Source organism: Aplidium turbinatum, chromosome 2 (assembly GCF_918807975.1).
Source record: "Aplidium turbinatum chromosome 2, kaAplTurb1.1, whole genome shotgun sequence".
Taxonomy (NCBI): domain Eukaryota; kingdom Metazoa; phylum Chordata; class Ascidiacea; order Aplousobranchia; family Polyclinidae; genus Aplidium; species Aplidium turbinatum.
In genome coordinates, this window is record NC_137473.1 from 40784565 (window position 1) to 40805626 (window position 21062).

General features: G+C 36.9%; 2 protein-coding genes across 2 annotated transcripts; one reads left to right on the forward strand and one right to left on the reverse strand.

Moving 5' to 3' along the window:
• The first annotated feature begins 2993 nt into the window (after positions 1-2993).
• Positions 2994-6472, forward strand: LOC145788181 (uncharacterized). Its single transcript, XM_082599869.1, has 3 exons — positions 2994-3125; positions 4762-4899; positions 5130-6472. Exons 1-3 carry the CDS (start codon positions 3123-3125, stop codon positions 5280-5282), a joined length of 294 nt encoding a protein of 97 aa, XP_082455995.1. The 5' UTR covers positions 2994-3122; the 3' UTR covers positions 5283-6472.
• Positions 6453-20499, reverse strand: LOC145788173 (uncharacterized). The gene is made up of 15 exons (XM_082599867.1): positions 20173-20499; positions 19795-19894; positions 18791-18961; positions 18248-18357; positions 17637-17779; positions 17199-17276; positions 16567-16645; positions 16244-16317; positions 9355-9438; positions 8383-8489; positions 8189-8310; positions 7971-8110; positions 7749-7831; positions 6998-7131; positions 6453-6842 (listed from the first exon to the last, which is right to left on the reverse strand). Exons 1-15 carry the CDS (start codon positions 20436-20438, stop codon positions 6638-6640), a joined length of 1896 nt encoding a protein of 631 aa, XP_082455993.1. The 5' UTR covers positions 20439-20499; the 3' UTR covers positions 6453-6637.
• Positions 20500-21062: the final 563 nt, after the last annotated feature.

Consider the following 21062-nt stretch of genomic DNA (forward strand, 5'->3'; position numbering starts at 1 on the left):
CTTTACCTATCTACAGACGGTGACGTAATAAAAATAAAATTGTAAGAGGCAATAGCAAATTTTAGATGGACAATATCTTAATAGTTATAATAAAATTTCTTTGAAAACGGAACAACTGTATCTAACTTAGCTTACTGTGAAATTATTTAGTAGATTAAGCTGACGCAGTGCAAAATATTAAAGGTTTGCCGTTGTTGAATATGACAAGGCATGAAGTGGTCAGTGGTTACTGGTTAGTCTACGTTAAGCTTCCCTATCCCTATGCAGTTATTTGGTTTTTGATTAAGAATAAACGGTAGGAGCGGTGAAGGATCCAGTAGCTTAGAAGTAAGCGGCTTTCAGCTTCTTTAAATTTATGGTCTATTAAGTTATGGCATCATGGGCAATGGACATGGCTTCTTTTTCACAGCTCTTATAATCAGGTGAAATCTTGGAGAGTGTGCTTTTCATGCCTATTGACAACCAGCAAGAACATGTTAAAACTCTAAGATATTACTTAATGAGTTAGTCGTTAGTCCACGATTCAGACAACTACTTTATCTGATATAGGCTACATCTACATATCTTCATCAGATCGGGTATGGATCTGACTGGATCTGGCAAAGATATGTAGCCTAACCTGGTCAAGTAGTAATGTAGGGAGGTATTGAGTAGACTTTTGGGTCTGCAGCACACAACGTTTTTGTGATCCATAATATAATTGTTTTTCAATCCAGGGTATTGCAATTTTTTTCACAGAAAACAAAGTTAACGCTGACGATTTTTCTGTGCTGATGCAAATTTGTAGCCGAGCATCAATGCATTTTACTGAAGAAAACGCATTGTGACTGGAATTTGTGGAATACTTTACAAAGATCTGAAATGTTGTGCGGAAATATAAAATACATCTGCGAGTAGGCAAAGAAGTCCTCAAATGGATGACACGTTATCGTTTATTCAAATAACTTATAATACTATTGGTGCAGTATTTTTTTCACGAACAGCATGTTATGCTTGAAGAATGCAAATTAATGCCAACCATCATCAACCTGTTATGCCACTACTGGTAGATGAACGTAATGTGCGAAAATACGAATTTGTGTTGAAAGGTTTAAGCTATTTATTTTTGCGGTCAAGATTTAATGTAGTTGAAGTAGTTACTTCCCAGGTTACTTACTTTCCCAAGATTTAATGTTGTTGAAGTGGCTACGTCCATCATACTCACAGAGCAGGTTTGAAAATGTTTCAAAATAAAACAAAATGTTCCGTTTGAGATTTAGTTATTTTATGAAAAGCTGCATAAAATGAAATGATATTTGAACCATAGGCATACGAAGCCGAGCAACGTGATCAAGTTTAACATCTTCAAGTTTATTACATTTACATAAACATAAAACTACGCAACAAATTAAGTATCGAACGTTTTCGACATCACAAGATGTCCTCTTCAGGAATAACCATTGTATTTTTTTCAGATGTAGTTAATTTGTATGTATATTATTCCTGAAGAGGACATCTTGTGATGTCGAAAACGTTCGATACTTAATTTGTTGCGTAGTTTTATGTTTATGTAAATGTAATAAACTTGAAGATGTTAAACTTGATCACGTTGCTCGGCTTCGTATGCCTATGGTTCAACAAGACAAACTCTCTACCGAAGCTCTATGAAATGATATTTGTTTGCAAGAAGAAAAGAAGTGAAACAAATTCATTTTGGGCAACCCTGATACCGTGCTTCGATCAAATAAGTTTCCGCATTTCATTGTCATGACGCGCACTTTTCTCATAAGCGCTTTTCCACGCGAATCCACTCCAAGAGCTGGCATTGTTGAAAAGAAAACAAAGACATTCGTAACAATGGCCAGTTACGAGTTATACCAAAGTCTGTCTTGATACCAGATCCAAAACGGGCAGCGAATCGCTTTGTTGTACATTATGAAGGCGGTCACTCTTCTAGGTCGAAAGTGCACAAATAGACCGCGATGTTTTGTGAGCAAAATAGGTTGTTCCAGTTGTTCTGTCAGTAGGCACCAATGAAAAAAAGCAATCCACAACTATTGTATATTACTGAATAAGAAGAGCGGAAGAAACGTTCGTTGATCTACGCCAGACAGAGTGACTGGAGCAGATAATAAATTTATAGAGTTGCAGATTACAAGTTATGATAGGTTTCAGGCCAGTTTTTAGAACAGGACCTAGTCATGTTTATTTCGTAACAAGTTCACTTTCCATGTAGAATATCGGTAGTCTAACTTGCTGAGTGCGATGTGGGGCTGGTGCTATGTTGTGTAACCCATAGGCGAGGCCGTTGAGAGGATAGTTTAGGCCCGGTAACGATAAGATAATTAGGTTACAAATCAAGACATTGATAAGAAAAACGTACTACTGTATGTATAATTCAAAGAATACGCTGTGGTTTCTTCATGTTTTTAGGCCCATTGAAAGGGTTCCTGGGCCCTAAAATCATCCTGGCCTGGCTCCAATAGTACCTCTTGGACATCCCTGCCAACGCTACAGTCCTATGTCCATAGGTGATAATATTGGTTTATGAAAGACAAGAAAGCTAGTTTGAAAATATCCGCAAATGCGAGAAGTTGAATGTAGAAGACTTCATGAAAGTATGTGCACTAAAAGCAATTATAAAAAAGAATATACGTGTAGGTTAGAGATGTAGCCTACCGTGCCTACGTAGGCTGTAGCTCAAGAGTACAGCAAGCTATAGCCTAGCCTACTCGATGCCATGACTAAGATTTTATAAGTGAAATTAAACATGATTAGTAGTCGTTGGCTTTGAACGACGTATATAGTAATAATGAAGGCTGTTTGGAACAATTTGTTTTTGTACAAACGACTCCAAATACGTCATGAAAAGTGTAGGCCAACTAATAACGAATCAACATCAAGACTGAAACATTAAAAAAAATACAAGATAGACTACAATTATCATACAATATTTGTATAGCCTACCAGGAATCTCAATTTCGTTTAAAACCACTTGACCGGTTGAAAGAGACGGTTTTTGTGATGTCGTCAAAGGAAAAGAGTAAAGGGCATTCTCTGAATTGTTCAACTTTTGTTTCAGCACAACAGGTACTCGTCATTAGGCCTATTACAAAGCAAATGATCACTTGAGCCAGCCAATAATGGTAAGTGGATTGTGATGAATTAATTATTGGCTTGTAAATCATAAGAAAGAGAACAACAAGAATGCCATGTCATGGTGAACTTGGTGGGTTCCTTTTCTATGAACTTGTTCTACGCAATATTAATAGTGCTATATGAAGCACTCATTGTTTCATAACAATAGAAGGCTGTAACGCTATACAGAGCTTGTGTAAAACCAACATGTGGAAAGCGCTTCCATTGTTCGCATCACAGCCCTTGACCTGATAAAAGCAACAATAATCCTTTTGTCTTCATAGCTGTAGATGTGGTTAATTGTGCAATAGAAACTTGGTAAATTGAAAACTAATGTTTTGACAGTGGCAGGTGCGTAGACAACACTTAATTTGATGTGATACTTTAGTAGGCAGACGACTCTTAGCCTATAATTGTGTCTAAGGGACCAAATGGGAGCCGCAATTGCTCTTGTAGCCTACAATAGAGTAGGCAGTGATGTACGCGTATACAAAAAATATTGACGCCGTCAGCGTAAACGCAAACGTTCGAAAAACCACACGCCGTATGCGTCAACGTAATTTGTAAAAAAAGTTGGCGGCGTCAGCGTCAGCGCATACACTAAAGTAAACTCATTTTGTTTGCTAGGTGCCAAACATTCACACGGTATAGGCTAAACCACTCGAAAAAAACAAGTTTTATTTTGAATTTCCACGAAGAAACACAAGCATCTGAAAGTGTTCATCTGACATTTTGCTGCGTTTTGGTTTCAATATGTCTTTGCCCATTAAAAACATTCTTTCAGCCGCAGCGCTGGAAGATATTGGCGTGTTGTAGCGAAAAAAAGACATTAAAAAGTATACGTTGACGCTATACGCTAAAAAACCGCGAAAACTTTACGGCGTAGCGTAGCCTCAAGCGACAACTATTCAAAAAAATGTGGCCGTAAGCGTTAGCGTAAACAAAAATCTACGCCGCAAGTCTACGGCGTATAGGCTACGTACACCTCTAGCAGTAAGCTACAATTGTGATAAAACTAAACACTGGATGAAAAAATGACTCATGTAAAGACCACATTTTACTAATTCGCATAGGAGAAACCGTGTAGGCTAATTTGGACCAACGCCCTCTTTCTATATTATAGAAGTTTTTGTTTGGTCACAGTTTATGAACAGATTGAATCAAACATTAAATTTTTGTAAATTATTAAAATCATAGACAACAACTTGATGGGATGAAATTGCATAATTCAAAAACAATACATCAAACAACAACATATTAAATACGAACGTTTTCGGCAAGACTCTGCCCTCGTCAAGTAAGACTTAATTCATCTAAAAAGAACAAAAATATTTGTAAAATGATAATAATAAATAAGTTAACTGAAATTAATTACAATCTGCACTGAGCTACACGGGTTTTTCAATGCCTTTACCAAAGCTACTTTCTGGATGTTTTAAGGAGGGAGTTTACCCAATCACCCCCTCTGGATACCCTAGTTTGATTCATTGATGTAAAACGAATTTCATTGGACGAAAATAAATTCATGTTTGAAATGAAAGCATTAGCAGAAAATTAAATTTAAAAAAAAAGCCAAGACAAAGGTTTCTGCATCGAAATTAAATTTTGTTTGGCCCAAAATCTCTTGTAGGCTTTTTTTTCCAGCCATCAAGAAAAAGTCCAAAGCTAAAGGGCCAAGGGAGAAAAGGCAGGAGTCGCAGCCCCAGTGCGAAGAAAAAGAAAAAGGGGTCGCTGGGCAAGACCGACAGTCTCTCTCCATTGACAAGCACAGGTGTTGTCGAGGTGAGGCACATAGGCTAATAAGCCTAGTTTTTGAAAAGTAAGTAGGCTGAAGTAATTTACGATTGTTATAATTATGTTACAGTAATCGTAGGTGAATGACACATGAAATGGCAACCAACATAAGCAAAGCCAGTTTTAAAAAATTACAGGTAAAAAAGTGTAGACCTAAGGTCTGAGTCCAAGAATGAAGATTATCTCTGGGTGGTCAAAAGTATTGTGTTTTTTAACAGATTGACATTTTGAGTCCTGCCGCGATGACAAATGCTTATTACATTTGCCACCATGCCCCGGACTGCTTGGAAAAAAGAGGTTTCGGATGGCCGGGAGGAAAAGGGGGCAAAAAAGGGAAAAAAGGAGGAAAGAAAAAAAAGAAAAAGAAATAAACTCTACTTTCAATTATTGTTACCATTCTCGCTTCGTTTGTTGCTACATTCACTTTCACTGTGTTAATGCATGATATTTATTTTTATCGTCAGAAAATTTTGAGGCAGCGTAAGTAGCCTATGCCGAAAATTAAATGAGACAAAGTACCATACAGTTTAATTGCAACCTCTGATGAGAGCTTACACTTGAATCGATGGCATGGTTGCAAGCAGAATCAGAAAATCCAAGAGGGTAAAATGCCAACATTGCTTAGGGGCTGTTCGAATGTAATATCACGCAAAAGGTAGTGTTATTTTCTTAACCTTTCCAACGCTATCTGACAGACCCATGCGGCTGTCATAAACATAGAAATAATGGAATATACTACAGTACTTCTAGTCACAACGTATTTTTGACGCACAATATTATATAATGAGGGTCTAATTTTGCATTGAACATGCCAGGAGGTTGCAATTAAGTTGCGCCTCCAAGTAATGACTCTCAGTTTGTCAGCAAGAACGTTATATTTATAGTGTAAAAGGACGTTTTTCATGCAATTTACTCAATCCCTTTTACGTTATTCTATTCGCTAACGTTGTACTTAAAGAGTTTACGTTTATTTCTGCCAAAAGTAGCTAGCACTGTTTGATTTTCTTTATTTTGTCAGAATTGAAAAAACAATTGCTTGTGTGTAACTTCATAACAAGAAGTGGATACTGTTAAAAACTTATCTTTCGAGTTTTCTTTGGCTTAATCTGAATATCTCAACAAGTAATTCTTTGTTTTGCTGTCATCACTTTTACTACTTTCGAGTGTTTATAAGATACGGTATTTAATTGCATAATCGATTGGCCAAGGTTTTCATGCTCTCAAAGAGTCTGTGATTATCTATTATGTTGATGGGCCACAAGTTTTTCTGTCATCATCATCATCAATGTTTCTTTTAATATCACAGAAAGATGCGTTTTATTTTTGCTACAATTCCAAATTACAGTAGAATTCGTCACATTTTTGTTGGTCCCGGCACAATTCTTATAGTTGTAAGCTGTTTGATTAATTCGTCAGTTCGCCTAATCAGTCACTTTTTTCTAATCTCTTTGAGATGCGAATTCTTCTGTATTGTATCATCAATCCTCGGAATTCTACATATTCAGTCTGCCAGCGATAGAATAACTACAACGTCGTGATGAAATGTTATATTTTATTAAAAATAAAAAAAATGCAGGAAAGAACTTTGCAGGTTCCATTGAAATTAGCCTTCCATTCAATCTCAACCGTATAATCCCATCCTTCCTCTGGCCAAAGAGCAGTCTCATCCTGGCATAGTCGCGATTTCATATATCACAAACGTCCGGTGACGTCAACCGTTATGACGTCAGAAGTCATCCAGAGCTTCAGTTTCGTGATCAAGATTTCTTTTGAGTTCCCCAATCCACGAGCTCTCTAAATGGGGAGACATATAAGCGCGAAGTCTCCATAGCAGCTGCAGATGGCGGGGGTTACGGGAAAGTCCCGGTATGGGGTAATGGTTGTTGAAGCAAGCATGAAAAGGATACAACCACTGCTTTATCATGGCGTCTCTGCAACAAAAAGAACATTATTATTAATCATCCCTGTTATTAATCTAACAACATTTCTTAAAACTTTCACATGGACTATTCGCTTAAGATGAGAAAAACTTTAGGATGTAAATTTTTCTTAGAGGTTTAGTGTAAAATTTATGAACGCCGCTCACCTATTGCCGCTGCTGCTCTGATGTAACAATGATGACAAAACCATGTTGATTAAGTGGAACACTTCAGAATAGCTTCTCGTCTTGTTCAGTGTGACGTCATAATGACACAAAAGGGCAGTGATGAAATGAAGGACCTGAAAAAGCAACCATATTAAAAAATATGACACTAACAGAGTCGAGTTGTTGGCTTCGTGTTGCTTTTCATCACACAGGGCATTAAAGGCTGCAGTCTACCAAATAAGATTCGATTTTATAGCGCTACGTAGGTATAAGAAAGACGATTTCGAGCTCACTGATGGAACAACATCACAAAAGTGGCAAACAGTAGAAGACGTATCGTCGTATCCTGAATACACAGTATGTGAAGAACTTTGTAAACAGCTTTCCAACGAATCAAGAACATTCGTTCAGCTATTGGCGCCAACAGTGAAGCGGCATTCCCAGCGAAGTAGGGTTGCGTCAGAGGGTCGAAGCTGGTCTGTAACCCACCACATATGACAACGGAGCAATCAAACTTAAACATACATAAGTATGTATCGAGAACACGCTTTTCAGTCTCATGGATATGATTTTTACAAAAAGGGGAAAAAGAATCGTTTCACCCCTAGGCCCTATCACTAACTAACTATGGCGACTACACGTTGGTTCGAAGCTTCAAGCACTCGAAAGTGAATGGATAAACTTCAAGGGGCTTCCTTAGATCAAACATATATGATTACCATCTAACTTCGCCTATTTACCAAAAACTTACCTTTGAAACAAAACAACTTCTTCCTGAATTTGATTCGACTTGGTTAATGCATAACCGACAGATTGTTGACAAAATAGACGGATCTGTGAAGCAAGGATAAAATATTTTAACAAATAATATATAGTTGAAGTTGTAGAGCTTTACACATTTGCATTAAATAAAAAGTTTGTGAAAACCTCCGGTTTTCAAAAACAAAACTGACAGAGCACATACGTCACAAACCTTCGTCTGTTGTTTGTGATAGAATGATGTCAACGATAACAGGATGAGGTAAAAAAGTAGTAAGAAAGTGGACGAGGTCAGTATGAGTAGTAGCGTCACGGTTGAGTGCGGAACGGACCACTGATATTGCAGGTTGGAATCTGTGACGTGAAACGATACGGGTTTATGCAAGAAGCAACCTTCGCACAATCGAACACCAACCACAAAAGAATCCTCACATCGAAATCTTATCCCCGGGGCAATCTTTTGATAGCAAAGATAAAATGGACAAGGAAATGCTTGCTATGAGGTCATCCTTGCTTTGGACGTGACACAGCAACGTGGAAATGACGTCATCAACCTGCATTGTGACGAAGTTAGTTAAAACTATGTCTTGAGGAACTGAACGCAAACCTAAAAGTAAGTCACTCACCAAAAGTTCATGACGAAGCGGAGGGATTGACGTAAGAATGACGACACATGCTTGCAGACATGATGTCACAAATGAAGTAGGACAGGGGTTGTTGTTTGTGTGTGCACCTGAAAAAACAAATGATAGAATATGCGTGATGTCCAGTGATTCCAGCAAACTTTAGTTCATAGAAAAATTCACATTTATCAGATTATGGCAAAATCTGAGACTTGAACCCTTACTGAACCCCTGCGCGCTTTCGACATACCCTAAACCAGTGGTTCGTAACCTTTTGCCTTGTCGGCACCACCTTGAAATTACCAATCAATTCTCGCACCCCCTCCTAGGATTGGCTGCAAAGTAATAGTCGCCTGCAGTTCGAAGTTTTTGTTGAAACCTGGTAAAACAACTTTGCTTCTTACGTCATATTGTAACAAACCTTGATAATTCAACATCCCCGCACCACCTGGGCACAGGACTCGCACCCCTGGTTATTGGTTAAGAACCCCTGCCCTAAACAGTTAGTTTTTTTTATTTGGATGAAGCTACAAAAGTCATACGCGTATGCAAAATATGGAAGGACTGTGTCTAAAAAGAGAAGGATCTGTAATGAATGCAGCTGACCTACTGATCAGTCAGGAAGTGAAAAAAATAAAAAAGTAGCTCTACACTTCGCGAAAACGACGTTGAAAATCAAAACATGTGGTTTAAATTCAATTTTTAAACACCAACAAAATGTTCCCAATCAATAACATAGAAATTTTTTAGATGATTAAATTTTGTTGCAAAATTTTCTAGAAGACAGAATTTTGTGACCAGAGTAAGACAAAACGATCATCAATGATAGACTCAAAATACAGAAAATTAGATGCCAGAAACATAAATTAAGACAAAAAATTAAAAAAGGGCATTAGTCTTAGGCAAGATCTTAGGCAAGATCTGTTGGAATGTTGATTTGTCGTTTTATTCAAACATCAAAGATATCGCTCCTACCATGGTATGGTTCGGAAGAATATTGTGAGTGCAAAGTGTGAAAAAGTGATGTTATAACGATGGAGCCGAGCTTGCGCGATGTATCTGTAACGTAAAAATGTTTTCTTAGAAACGGTTTCGTCAACAAATGCGAAGTACATTGAAAAACGTAATTAAAGTTTTTCGTTTATTGAACGTAGTTATAAAGATCAAACAAACAATGGTGAAACTTCTCTTCAATGTTTATGTATAACTTTTTTAATTTTCGTGAAACCGTTATATGTATATAATTAGGATGTTTCATTTTTTCACGATTTTTGAAATTGAAAATGCTTGGGGTCTAATCAGATCGGATTTTGGCCACAAACAGCCGATCCAAAATATTTTTTCGATCGGACGACGTTTAGAGGGTGCGCGGCCCCCCCAAAGTTTGAAAATTTAAAGCGTGGGAAAATTTGCAGGAAATATGCGATATCTCCGTAACGGAAGGAGATAGGAAGACGGGCAAGGTGTCAACTTGTTCGGAATGGCCAACTTCCTATCTGCGCTTAATACATTTTACTACCCTATCTGCAACGGAAAAAAAGTTAATTGCGAAAAACTGTTTTTTTCATATTTTTGATGTTTTCTTCCCAGTTCTTGTAGCTGTCAATGGATGCACCGTATCCCAGAAGAGGAGGTTGAGTTTTTGCAAGATCAAAGGTCTGCAAGAAAGATGTTTATTACTGCATCTCGCGACAGATCTTTTGCCTTAAGGGTAAAAAATAGATTGAGTCATCAGAGTTCTTACCAGCAAAATTTACCAGGTGAAGATGAACCATCTTGCTCTTATTCAACCAGCTCAGAAACTTCCAGCCTGGTAGCACAGGAGAGGCTAAGGCGAAGACCTGCATATATGATTACACCTGATATAACCGTTTCCAGCAGTGAGTCTTCGGGAGATGAGACACGAGGCTTAATTCTTGATCCTGATTTCGCCAAGAAAGCAGTAACAGGTGGCAAGATGTACACAAAAAAACGAAAAATTGCCGTAAGTTCTTTAAGCTGTATGTTAGCTGATCGGCGAAACACTTCTATTCGCCAACAATCTGACCAGTTGCTTGCATGTGCTGGTGACGATATTGCTGCCTCACCGACTACCGTGTATAGATGTAGGGAGAAAACAAGAAAGCTGTGTTTAGAAAAATGTGATGATGACATCTTTGCTTCCGATTTTCTGCAGCTTCATTATGATGGTCGAAATGTGAATGGTATGGATCGTTATGTGTTTTTGGATCAAACGCATGATCGAGCAAAGAACAAAACTATGGAAAGAGTTATCGGAGTAAAGTCTTTTCTCAAGGAAATTTCTGTTAATAGTGAAGCTGTCTTTAATGCGATTATTGGTGCATGTGGTGAAAATCTTTCCAAAGTATACTCGATCATGAGTGATACAGCGAGATTGAACACGACCAAAAAAAGTGGTGTTAATAAACGAGTGACTGATTACATCATCAAGAATATTGGACATGAAATACATTCTTTTGAATGTATGTTACATGTAAATGAAATTTACTTGTCTCACGTAATTGCTGAGGTTGAAGGAAAAAGCAAGGGTCCAAGTGCAATGCAAGAAGGCGCACTACTCAACAAAATTAAGTGGATTACAAAATGTAACTTAGAAAATATTATCGCCAGGAACAACATTCATGTCCAAATCACATCCATAGCTGCTCTCCACCTCAGAAGCAAAATTGAATGGTTTTCAGATCAAAAACGCTCAAGAATTTCTGACAACAGTTTTCGAAGTGACCAAATGTGTCTGTTGGTTTTAGCTAGTCAACTGTTTATGGATGTTCCAGCCAACTTGAAGCATTTGCTTTGCTACAAACAAGAACAAATAAGTCAATCACGTTGGGTGACAACGGCAAATGGGTACCTTAGAATGCTGCTTTTTAGCCCATTTGATCTCACGTCTGCTGAGAAGAGCAAATTGTCACGTTTAGTTTCGTACATTGCTTCTGTTTATGTTCCGTCTTTTATTATGATCCATCTCAATCCTTTTGCCCCGGATGCTCCTTTCTTGACTTTGTTCCAGAAAGATCTCCTGCAAGCTTTTAAAGCAATTGATTCCACACTCGTGATTGTAGTATGGCGCTACTATCAGCAAAAAGCTGGCTCTCTCCACAAAATGTTGCCATAAGCATATATTCAGACAATCCACCTTTCTCTAAAAATGTACTGACAGATCTTACTTCACTACTTGGTGAGGTATGCATCGAAAATATGCTGCAACAAAGACAATCGAACCTGAAGCATTTCTTCACTGTTCAAAGCAAGCAAGCAAGCACCCTGTGTTTTGGTTGGGAACAGGCAGTTCTGGAAGAGCGTCAACAACCACAATAGATCAAATGAGAGGGAAATAGGGAAGCTCAAAGAATTGCTACAACGAAAGAAGATTATTGACAACTCTGATCAACAAAGCAAAGTTGATGTTAGACTGAGGTCGTATTTAAGCAATGCTGAAGAATAATCATTAAGTGTTACATGCCGGCAGTAATTTTTATTCTTGGGTAACATGCCCGATTTTTCGTTCTACATGATGTTGCTTATTTGTTTTGCTTTCACAGGTCATGACTGGGGATCCCTGTTCCTGGAGCTGCGTTTGAGTACCTCTAACCCGCAAGTATTGTACATACTGTTGAATTTATGATTTTATTCGCGTTCACATGGTGTATGACTCTTGATATGCACAGCCACATCAATGTCAACTGTTTTGTTTAATTACTCTATGTTGGTAGCTTATGCTGAAACGTTTACATGTGAGAGACACTGTGCGATAGGAGATAACGGTATTCTAAGCCAATCGTGAAAGGAAGTCCATTGTTGTGTAAAATTCGATGCACACTTGTACCCTATGCCATTGCACATGTTTGCTGCTCTCAATAACTTGTAATCACAGTAGTTACTGGTTCCAAGGGTTTTGCTTCTGTAGAACAAAACATCAAAAATATGAAAAAAACAGTTTTTTGCAATTAACTTTTTTTTCGTTGCAGATAGGGTAGCAAAATGTATTAAACGCAGATAGGAAGTTGGCCATTCCGCACAAGTTGACATCTTACACGTCTTCCTATCACTTTCCGTTACCGAGATATCGCATATTTCCTGCAAATTTTCCCACGCTTCAAATTTTCAAACTTTGGGGGGGCCGCGCACCCTCTAAAAGTCGTCCGATCGAAAAAATATTTTGGATCGGCTGTTTGTGGCCAAAATCCGATCTGATTAGACTTCAAGCATTTTTGATTTCAAAAATCGTGAAAAAATGAAACATTCTAATATATATACATAAATCAAAACAATGAAAACTATTAATACTACAAAAAGTGCTCAATGCCAAGCAAAAAGGCAAAGCAGAGCGAATTAAATCAAATATATAAATAAATATCAATAAAATAAATATAAATAATAATAAATATCCGTTAGGTGAAACAATTTGTAAAGGCTTCAGATAGTAAAACCTATACATAAATCAAATATAGTTATTACTACCTGAAGCCTTTACAAATTGTTTCACCTAAGAATTTTTAATAATTCGCTCTGCTTTCCTTTCTTTTTGCTTAGCATTGAGCACTTTTTGTAGTATTAATAGTTTTCATTGTTTTATATATATATTAGGGTGGGCCGTTTTTGACTTTTTTTCGAAATTCAAAAACGGCTAGTCATAAAAAGTGGCACATGCATAAAAAAATTACCTGTGCAAAATTTCATCAGTTTGGGGTGCATCTTCTGCCCCCGCAGGGGGGTCAAACTTTCAATTTTTTGAAAAAAAAGGGGAAATTTCACTTTCCCTTTTAACATACTTTTTTTCATAACTTTTCTACTGGCTAGTTATAAATTGTAAGTGGGATGTACCCAGAACTTTCCTATGTAAAGGCATGTTCGAAGCTTAAGGTTTACTGCCCCCGCATCGACGACCAAAATGATGAATTTTCACCAATTTGAAATGCTATTTTGTCATTGCTCAATAAACAAACTTGTCGCAAAAGGGCGAGATGGTGCGCTGTACGCTCATTTATGTTCTGTCCATTAACTTTGTAGGATGATACGAACTGACAAACTATAAGACGTAGTCTTGCTTAAATTAAAAGCAATAGTAGCCTACGTTTGATCAGTTGCAGCTATAAAACGCAACCTAGAATTTACTTCAAAATAAAAGCAATATGATTTGCAGGTTCCGTAAATGGAATGTAGTCTACTGTACAGTTCCACGTGAATTGTTATCATGATTTTGTTTACACAAATTTGTCATTTACAAACCATTAAACGTTCACTTGATAGTCTACTACAGAACCACATACAAGAGTAAACTCTGTTTGACAGCAATGTAACGATAAAAAAGAACTTGTGTTAACAAAAAAAAAAAAAAATTGTGTCAAAAATACAACAAACAACAAGGTCTTTTAGCCAGTTTCCCAGATTATTGCTCAAATTTAGTTCTGGCTGAAGTCCAATGAATCATAAAATCTTGTTTCGACTAGAATTTTCAATGCTGTCCACCACACCACATGTGATGAGCATCTGTTGTGTGTGGCAGAGAAAACGTAGAAAACAACTTTTGTGAAGGCATCTTTGTTTTGATGTGCTCTTTTATCACATTGTTGTCAACACCACGCATCGCTGGGGTTCCGTAACTGGAATATTTTGCCAGTCTATTATCTCAAAGTAACGTTCGAAACTGAACTGCAATATTGACAGGGTGAATTTTTGCTGACGAGTGCTGTGAGATGATAATATTCTTGAATTGAAAATTCTTCTTAGTTCCCTTACATACTCTTTGGTATAACATATGAATGCAATCAAAATGTTTTAAGGCTGGGCTTAAAACGCATTCCTCTATATTACTTTGTTGAGGATATTGCGAGCTTTATTCGATAGCTTCTGAGCAGAGTGTAGAATTTTAAAGAAATGTTTTTGGCCATTAGTGAAATTTCTTTCCTTTATAATGGCAAACCATACTGGAATATAAACATTCATAATATATTCCACACGTTCCACCAATACAGCTGACGCGTTAGATGCAACATATAAACGTAGAATTCTATTGGCTGTGTTCAACCATCTTGAGTGGTTCATCATACCTGGACTCCTATATGCGAAATGAATTGATATATCTCCAGTTTTCACTGTTCTGTGCATGTGTAGAAGATATTTTTGGTCAGTGCAGAGGTCATTTTTATCAATTTCAATCTCTGGTGCCGGAACTGCTTTATAGTTTACAACATCTAGTTGTGTGACAGTGACTAGCTGCTTTATAATGGGCCCAGTGAAGCTATCAAGTCTGCTAGTATTGCTATATCTTTTATAAGATGCCTAAGAGGCAATTCATTACTATGGAGTAGGCATATTAACCATTGAAGTGGCTTTTGGAAATGATCTTCCAGGAGCTTTATCACGACGCCTTTTTGACCTGTGTTTATTGCGGTTCCATCGCATCCAATTGCCATTACATTATCGTAGCTAATTTTATTGGATCCAAGATATTCAAGAATCCCGGCAGCTATTGACACACTAGATCCGTTGGCTGCAGTAGAATGACCAATAAAATGAGAACTTGGCTCCTCAAGTAAAGTAATGTGCTCTTCACCTGCGAAACGTTTTCGAAGCTGCCCACCAATTTCATCTTGTTTGATGGTTTAATCTTTTCGGCCATCAAAATATATGCTTTGCAAATTTATGCACATGATAGGCCTACTTTCCGTTTGAGTTGTAAACCTCATTTTTTTTCTCGCTCTTCTCACTTTGCTTGTATCTAAGACTGATTGACAACTCCCGCATCTTCTAGAAATGATGAAGCAATAAGTGCTGCAGGCCTATCTGAAATACCACTAGCCTACGATCGCATGATTTAGCAAATACTACTAAACTGAAAGTAACCTTGCTTTTTCTAGGGTTTTCCGAGGCAAAACTGGGTTGATGATTAAAATCTTCGCAGCGTTCTTCATTGGATGACAAAGTTTCTGAGCTTGAATAAGAAGTTAAAGGTGTTTTAACCAAAGCGCTACTTGTGTCTGCTCCTGGGTCTTCACGTAAAGAACGGAATTGTTCTAATCTTGCGAGTCTCTTCGGAAAACGTTTAAAATTAGATTTTGTGGCCGATTTATCATGTTTATCAATCACCATTATGCGAGTTGTTCTTTGATCAGGAAGGAACTGTTGTTCTGTAACAGGGACACGATTTTCCTGCGGTCAAGTACATTGCAGAAAATTGGAACACTTAGGCTACAACACCCAATTTCAAATATTTTTGATTTGCAGATTCTTTCATTTGGTTCAAATTTTGCTGAAATTTAGGCCCACCTCGAGAATTTGACTTCAAAAGGTTAGGCTATTCTTTTTTTTTGTAACTCTTTATCATAAATATGTACTGATGTTCGTACCTCATTCGTATCATCCTGCAAAGTTAATGGACAGAACATAAATGAGCGTACAGCGTTAACACCATCACGCCCTTTTGCGACAAGTTTGTTTATTGAGCAATGACAAAATAGCATTTCAAATTGGTGAAAATTCATCATTTTGGTCGTCGATGCGGGGGCAGTAAACCTTAAGCTTCGAACCTGCCTTTACATAGGAAAGTTCTGGGTACATCCCACTTACAATTTATAACTAGCCAGTAGAAAAATTATAAAAAAGTATGTTAAAACGGAAAGTGAAATTTCCCCTTTTTTTTCAAAAAATTGAAAGTTTGACCTCCCTGCGGGGGCAGAAGATGCTTCCCCAAACTGATGAAATTTTGCACAGGTAATTTTTTCATGCATGTGCCACTTTTTATGACTAGCCGTTTTTGAATTTCGAAAAAAAGTCAAAAACGGCCCACCCTAATATATATATATATTTGCGGCAATCTACATTTACAACAAAACCCCTTTACCTGTGTCTTTACTGTCAGTCAAACAGAGTAGTCGAGACAGCGCGTCCGCCCCGTCGGCATGTTGGTGGGCCGTTCTGCAGAGAAAAACAAGCCTTACAAAAACTTTAAGCAAACTTGAATGTCACGAATGAAAACGAGAAAGTCAGAAAAACCAAATTATTAACATCACATCAACATGCACACGTCACGTACGTCGGTTAGTAAAGCTAGTTGATCTCTACCAGAGAAGATGATGGGATGGCGATGCAAGAAATCGAACCACCGCATTAAGCGAACAAGGAAAAAAATGACTGTTCTTTAAAATGATCATCTGCAAAACCGACCTGTCGTTTGCCCGGAAGTAGCCACACAGCTGGTGCATCAACAGCGCGTCCTTTTGCGACCATAACCCAAAACGACAATCTGCAATGAAAGTTATTGTGGATGAAGATGATTTAAACTTTAACGTTTTTCCAGACAATACTACTAATTTCACACGGTTTAAGAAAATACTAATTGCTTGTCCAACTTACAGATGGCAAAAAGACTGTGTGACTAAAAATGCAATCTCTCTTCTACGATGTAACGTAGGCTAATGAAGTGGAGCAAGATGCTGAACACTACCAAGTCGCGTCATGTCCAAGGTTTCCTCAGCTAACAAATCAGACTTATACTGCTTGGTAGAGGCTTACTTGTATAACTTAATCAATGACAGAGTATACAAGATATTGAATAACCGAACGACAGTTTCAACAAAACTAAAAGTGTAACTTGATTAATAAAGTTTCTATACAATCAAAAATAAAGAGCCCAAAGTGTAGATGCTAAACTCAATACTCATGTTCAGCAAACAATTCGAAAACTAAAATAAACTGTTTTCATGTTATTAAAACAATTTAATAGCACTAAAGATGAAAACAGTTTTGTTTTCAAATTGTTTGCTGAAGTTGAAAAAGCAGGCTTGAAACAAACAAACCCTGTCTTGAAGAGAGCAATGCCGTGCGCTTCCTCTTGTTTAACACAGCACAGGAAGGTTTGGGCGGAATCGTTGCTTCTGCAGCAAAAAATACAAACGTGAATCTTTGAGCGAAAGGTGGCACACTAATCTGATGTAAAAGTGACTGATAAGGCACGAGAGGTGCTAATATCGGACCGCAACAAAGATTATTTTAACAGCAACACGAATGTCGAATATGCGATATATGAAGACTGCTCAATGCTCATGCCTTTGAGATGAATGGCAAAACGTGACGTTCATAAACAATTGAATGGTAGATTTCTAACATTTTCGGATTTATAATCCCAAAGCTTGTGTTGTACCATTCAAAACAGTGAAAGCTGGACAATGTCATGTTTGTGCGGATACCTTGATCAAAGTATATTTTCCCAAGACACATCGGTAGGAATTCTGTACCTTGTTTTGCAGAAGAATGTGACTTTAACTTGGCAACGATTCTTGGGCTTTCGGGTTTCACAAATTTCACTTTCTTCTGTGAGGAACCCTCAGCCCAACCTTGTTGACTGGAGGAATGAACATCTACCCTGGTTCTGATGGCACTGCAAGATGACCAAACATACAAGAAAAACAATTATTCCATGATTCTAAATTTAAAGGACATAAAATGTTCGTAACATGCAAAAATAAGCGTTCAACATTCATGTTTTGTTTTTTGATGTATCTTTGCAATCCAAACAATAGCAAAAATACACTGCAAAGTTATCTCATTTTTCTAGCAAGATTTCTTAACCAGCAGTGTTAGCATTACTACAGGGTGCGAGACGTGCTCTTAAAGGGGACGGTGCATGGATGCTGAGTCATTACGGTTTGTTGCAAAATGGCGTTAAGAATCTGTGACGTGGTCACTGAGGTTTTAACCTACATTCTAGATAGGGGGTGATCATTACTTTACAAAGATTGTAGAAGGAGGTGCAAGAAACGGTTGCTAATTATGAAGTGGTGCCAACATGAAAGGGAGCTACAGTCCGATAGTTTTGAAAGATATATGTAAAAATTTCAATATTTACTTTGATTCTTCAGATAAACTTTTGTTTCTCAGCTCTAAGTTTCTGATAAGATTTTGGGCTTCTTGGAGTTCAACTTGTTTGAACTCCAACTGGTCTTTACATTGCTCATGCTGGAACATACGAAAATAATACAAAATTGGAATACTCAACTTTTGTATTGCTAAATACAAAAAAAAAAGTTAATGATTTGACTAAAACACAGACAAAGAAACTTCACGATCTGATGAATTAACATCTGTAAAGTTGACAAGCTTCAAAGACAGACTCTCTAAACACGTTTAGTTGCCCAAATATTGTAGACCGCATTGTTACAAATAACAACAGCATGAAAAAACTGTACACTGGTAACCACAGCAATCAGGTCGATACAAAGCTGAAATCTACATCCTACAAGTATGCCGAATTGCCAAAACTAAGCATCCAATCAGAAATTTTTAATCTAGGGATGTATACAATTTACTCTACATTTGTTAAAACCTTTTTTTTTAATTGACAGCTGCATGAGATTCAGAACTGTAGATGGAAATAGTATAAACAGCTCACTTTCTTTTCTAAAGCCATTTCACTTTTTATTTTTTCATCTTTTATTGCCTGTTCAACCAGGTGTCTTGCTTGTCGTTCATCTTGCAACACCTTGTCAAGGTCATTTTTCTTATCACGGAGCAACCGCACTTCACCACTTTTGATGCCAATCTCTTCACGAAGCTTAATAACCTGGAAAATACAGTAGCTAAATATTTCCACATCATCCTTTCAAAAGGATGCATTACTTTGTGCATGTTTGGTGATTCTAAGTTCTGATAGTAGTTCAATAAATCGTAATTGATTGACTGAATATTGTATTATATTCTAAACAAAGATGACAATAAATTAAAAACCGAAATCGGAAAAAGAAATATAATTATATAAATGCTATTTGCAGATAATCACTAATCAGGCAATGATTGATGGTTCTGAGCAAAGATGACAAAAACAATAAACCTGCTAAATAAACCGGTGAATAAATATGTGAAACATGCAAATATATAAAGATGAAAGTAAAGCGTATTTGAAAAGCATTATCTCACAACAGATTATCATAAAATGAAACTTATTTGAAAAGCATTATCTCACAACAGATTATCATAAAATGAAACTTGTCTCTTGTACTTTAAATATCTAAGAACTATGTTTAGTAAAGGTGGTTACTGGTTACTGCATAGAAGGCATTAAAACATGGGTTGGGGTTGATAAATCCGTACCGGTATTTACTGAAAGGAGAGATTTGTTACCAGTGAATCTGAATCTGCAGAGAGGCAAAGAAATAACTAACTATAGCTATGCCTTCATCTGATTTAAGCGTATCAAATTTTATCAACAAAATAACTTAAATTCAAAAATATGGTTTATATTATACATGAGAATCAATGATTGTATTAACATGTATCAATGACTGTTGGCATGTATTGTATTTGCATAATAAATGAGTTTAAAATGTTTTTATCATAATAACGAAAATTAACAATATTAATAAAACACTGCTATTAAAGAAATAAAAACCCAGTAACCTCTTTTTCATATTCAGAACATTGCTTTTGCAAACTTGTAACTGAATCATCATCTTCTTTGCAATTGAGTGTTGATGATGTTTTATGTGAGTTTGCAATTCTGAATGACAAAAATAGACAATTACTTAAGAGACAAGTTTTGCACTAGCAAACCAAAAAGATTATCCACAGTACAATTTATTTTGAATAACGCTGCACTAGTATGCACACTGCACATAATGCACTACAGTATTGCAGAAATATCTTGCTATACACTGTACATTAGGATTGATAAATATAACCAAGATTGTTCGTTCATATATTCAACTGCCGGTACTCTAAGTAATAGCACTAGGCCTACTACCCAAACTACCTATATATAAGAAATATATAATTTACTTGGTAGGTAATGGAGCTTTAAAGTAATGATTGGATGATTCAAGCTGATTTTTAACATCGGGAACATGTGATGCTTTGCCTTCAGCTTGCGAAGCCACAAGTTCTAGTTCAAGAAGTTCATCTCCAGTAAAGCAGTCACCAAACGGATCATCTGCTGTTGCTTTGTTGACTATATGATTTTGTAGCCGAGGTGAATCCCCAACTCTGGGACGTTTGCTTGCTGGAATACCATTAGTAGTTGGTCTAGGTATATTTCTTCCATTCATATTAATTAGCAATGTTTCACTTTTGACATTTATAAATGCAAACAAATATCCACAAAACTTAACCACCCTGTGTAATAAAAAACACATTATCATATATATATTTTCATTAAATGATGTTACTGTTTTCATTGTGTATCACACTATCACAGTTACCAGTACTCAATTACTTTTAGCAAAGGTCTGGACACAAAAGTTAAGATTACCTGAAGTCAGGCTACTACTCTGGTAAAATATTTTAATATGAAGCAAACTGCAAATGCACAATACCAAACACAATATAATACATTGTGCTACTGATCCGCCAGTGAATTACAATGCTATTTTGATTCTAAGCAAAATTGTCTGAAACTTCAAAAATGGAAGTTTTAATGAGTGGTGCAGTATACATCAGGAAGATTATAACTGCATTATTTTGCTTCTATTGTGATGGTGACAGCTGTTGCAATTCAAACAATTAATTCAACAAGCAACAACAAAATCTTGGCAGAAAAGTTGAGAGCCATTTCAGAGTATATCAAGGCCCCTGATTCTGAAAATGCACTTTGTTGTTTCGAATTGGCTTTAGTTTTCAAGATATTCACCAATAAAGATATTTTTGATATCATTACCCACAAGCTTTTAACG

Excerpts from the sequence above, each read along its gene's own strand:
- LOC145788181 (XM_082599869.1), top strand. Across the intron at positions 4,900-5,129 it reads CAAGCACAGGTGTTGTCGAG|ATTGACATTTTGAGTCCTGC; the intron begins GTGAGGCACATA and ends GTTTTTTAACAG.
- LOC145788173 (XM_082599867.1), bottom strand. The coding sequence starts at position 20,438 with ATGAATGGAAGAAATATACCTAGACCAACTACTAATGGTATTCCAGCA. Across the intron at positions 8,311-8,382 it reads CGCTTCGTCATGAACTTTTG|GTTGATGACGTCATTTCCAC; the intron begins GTGAGTGACTTA and ends GTCACAATGCAG. Across the intron at positions 7,832-7,970 it reads ATCACAAACAACAGACGAAG|ATCCGTCTATTTTGTCAACA; the intron begins GTTTGTGACGTA and ends CTTGCTTCACAG.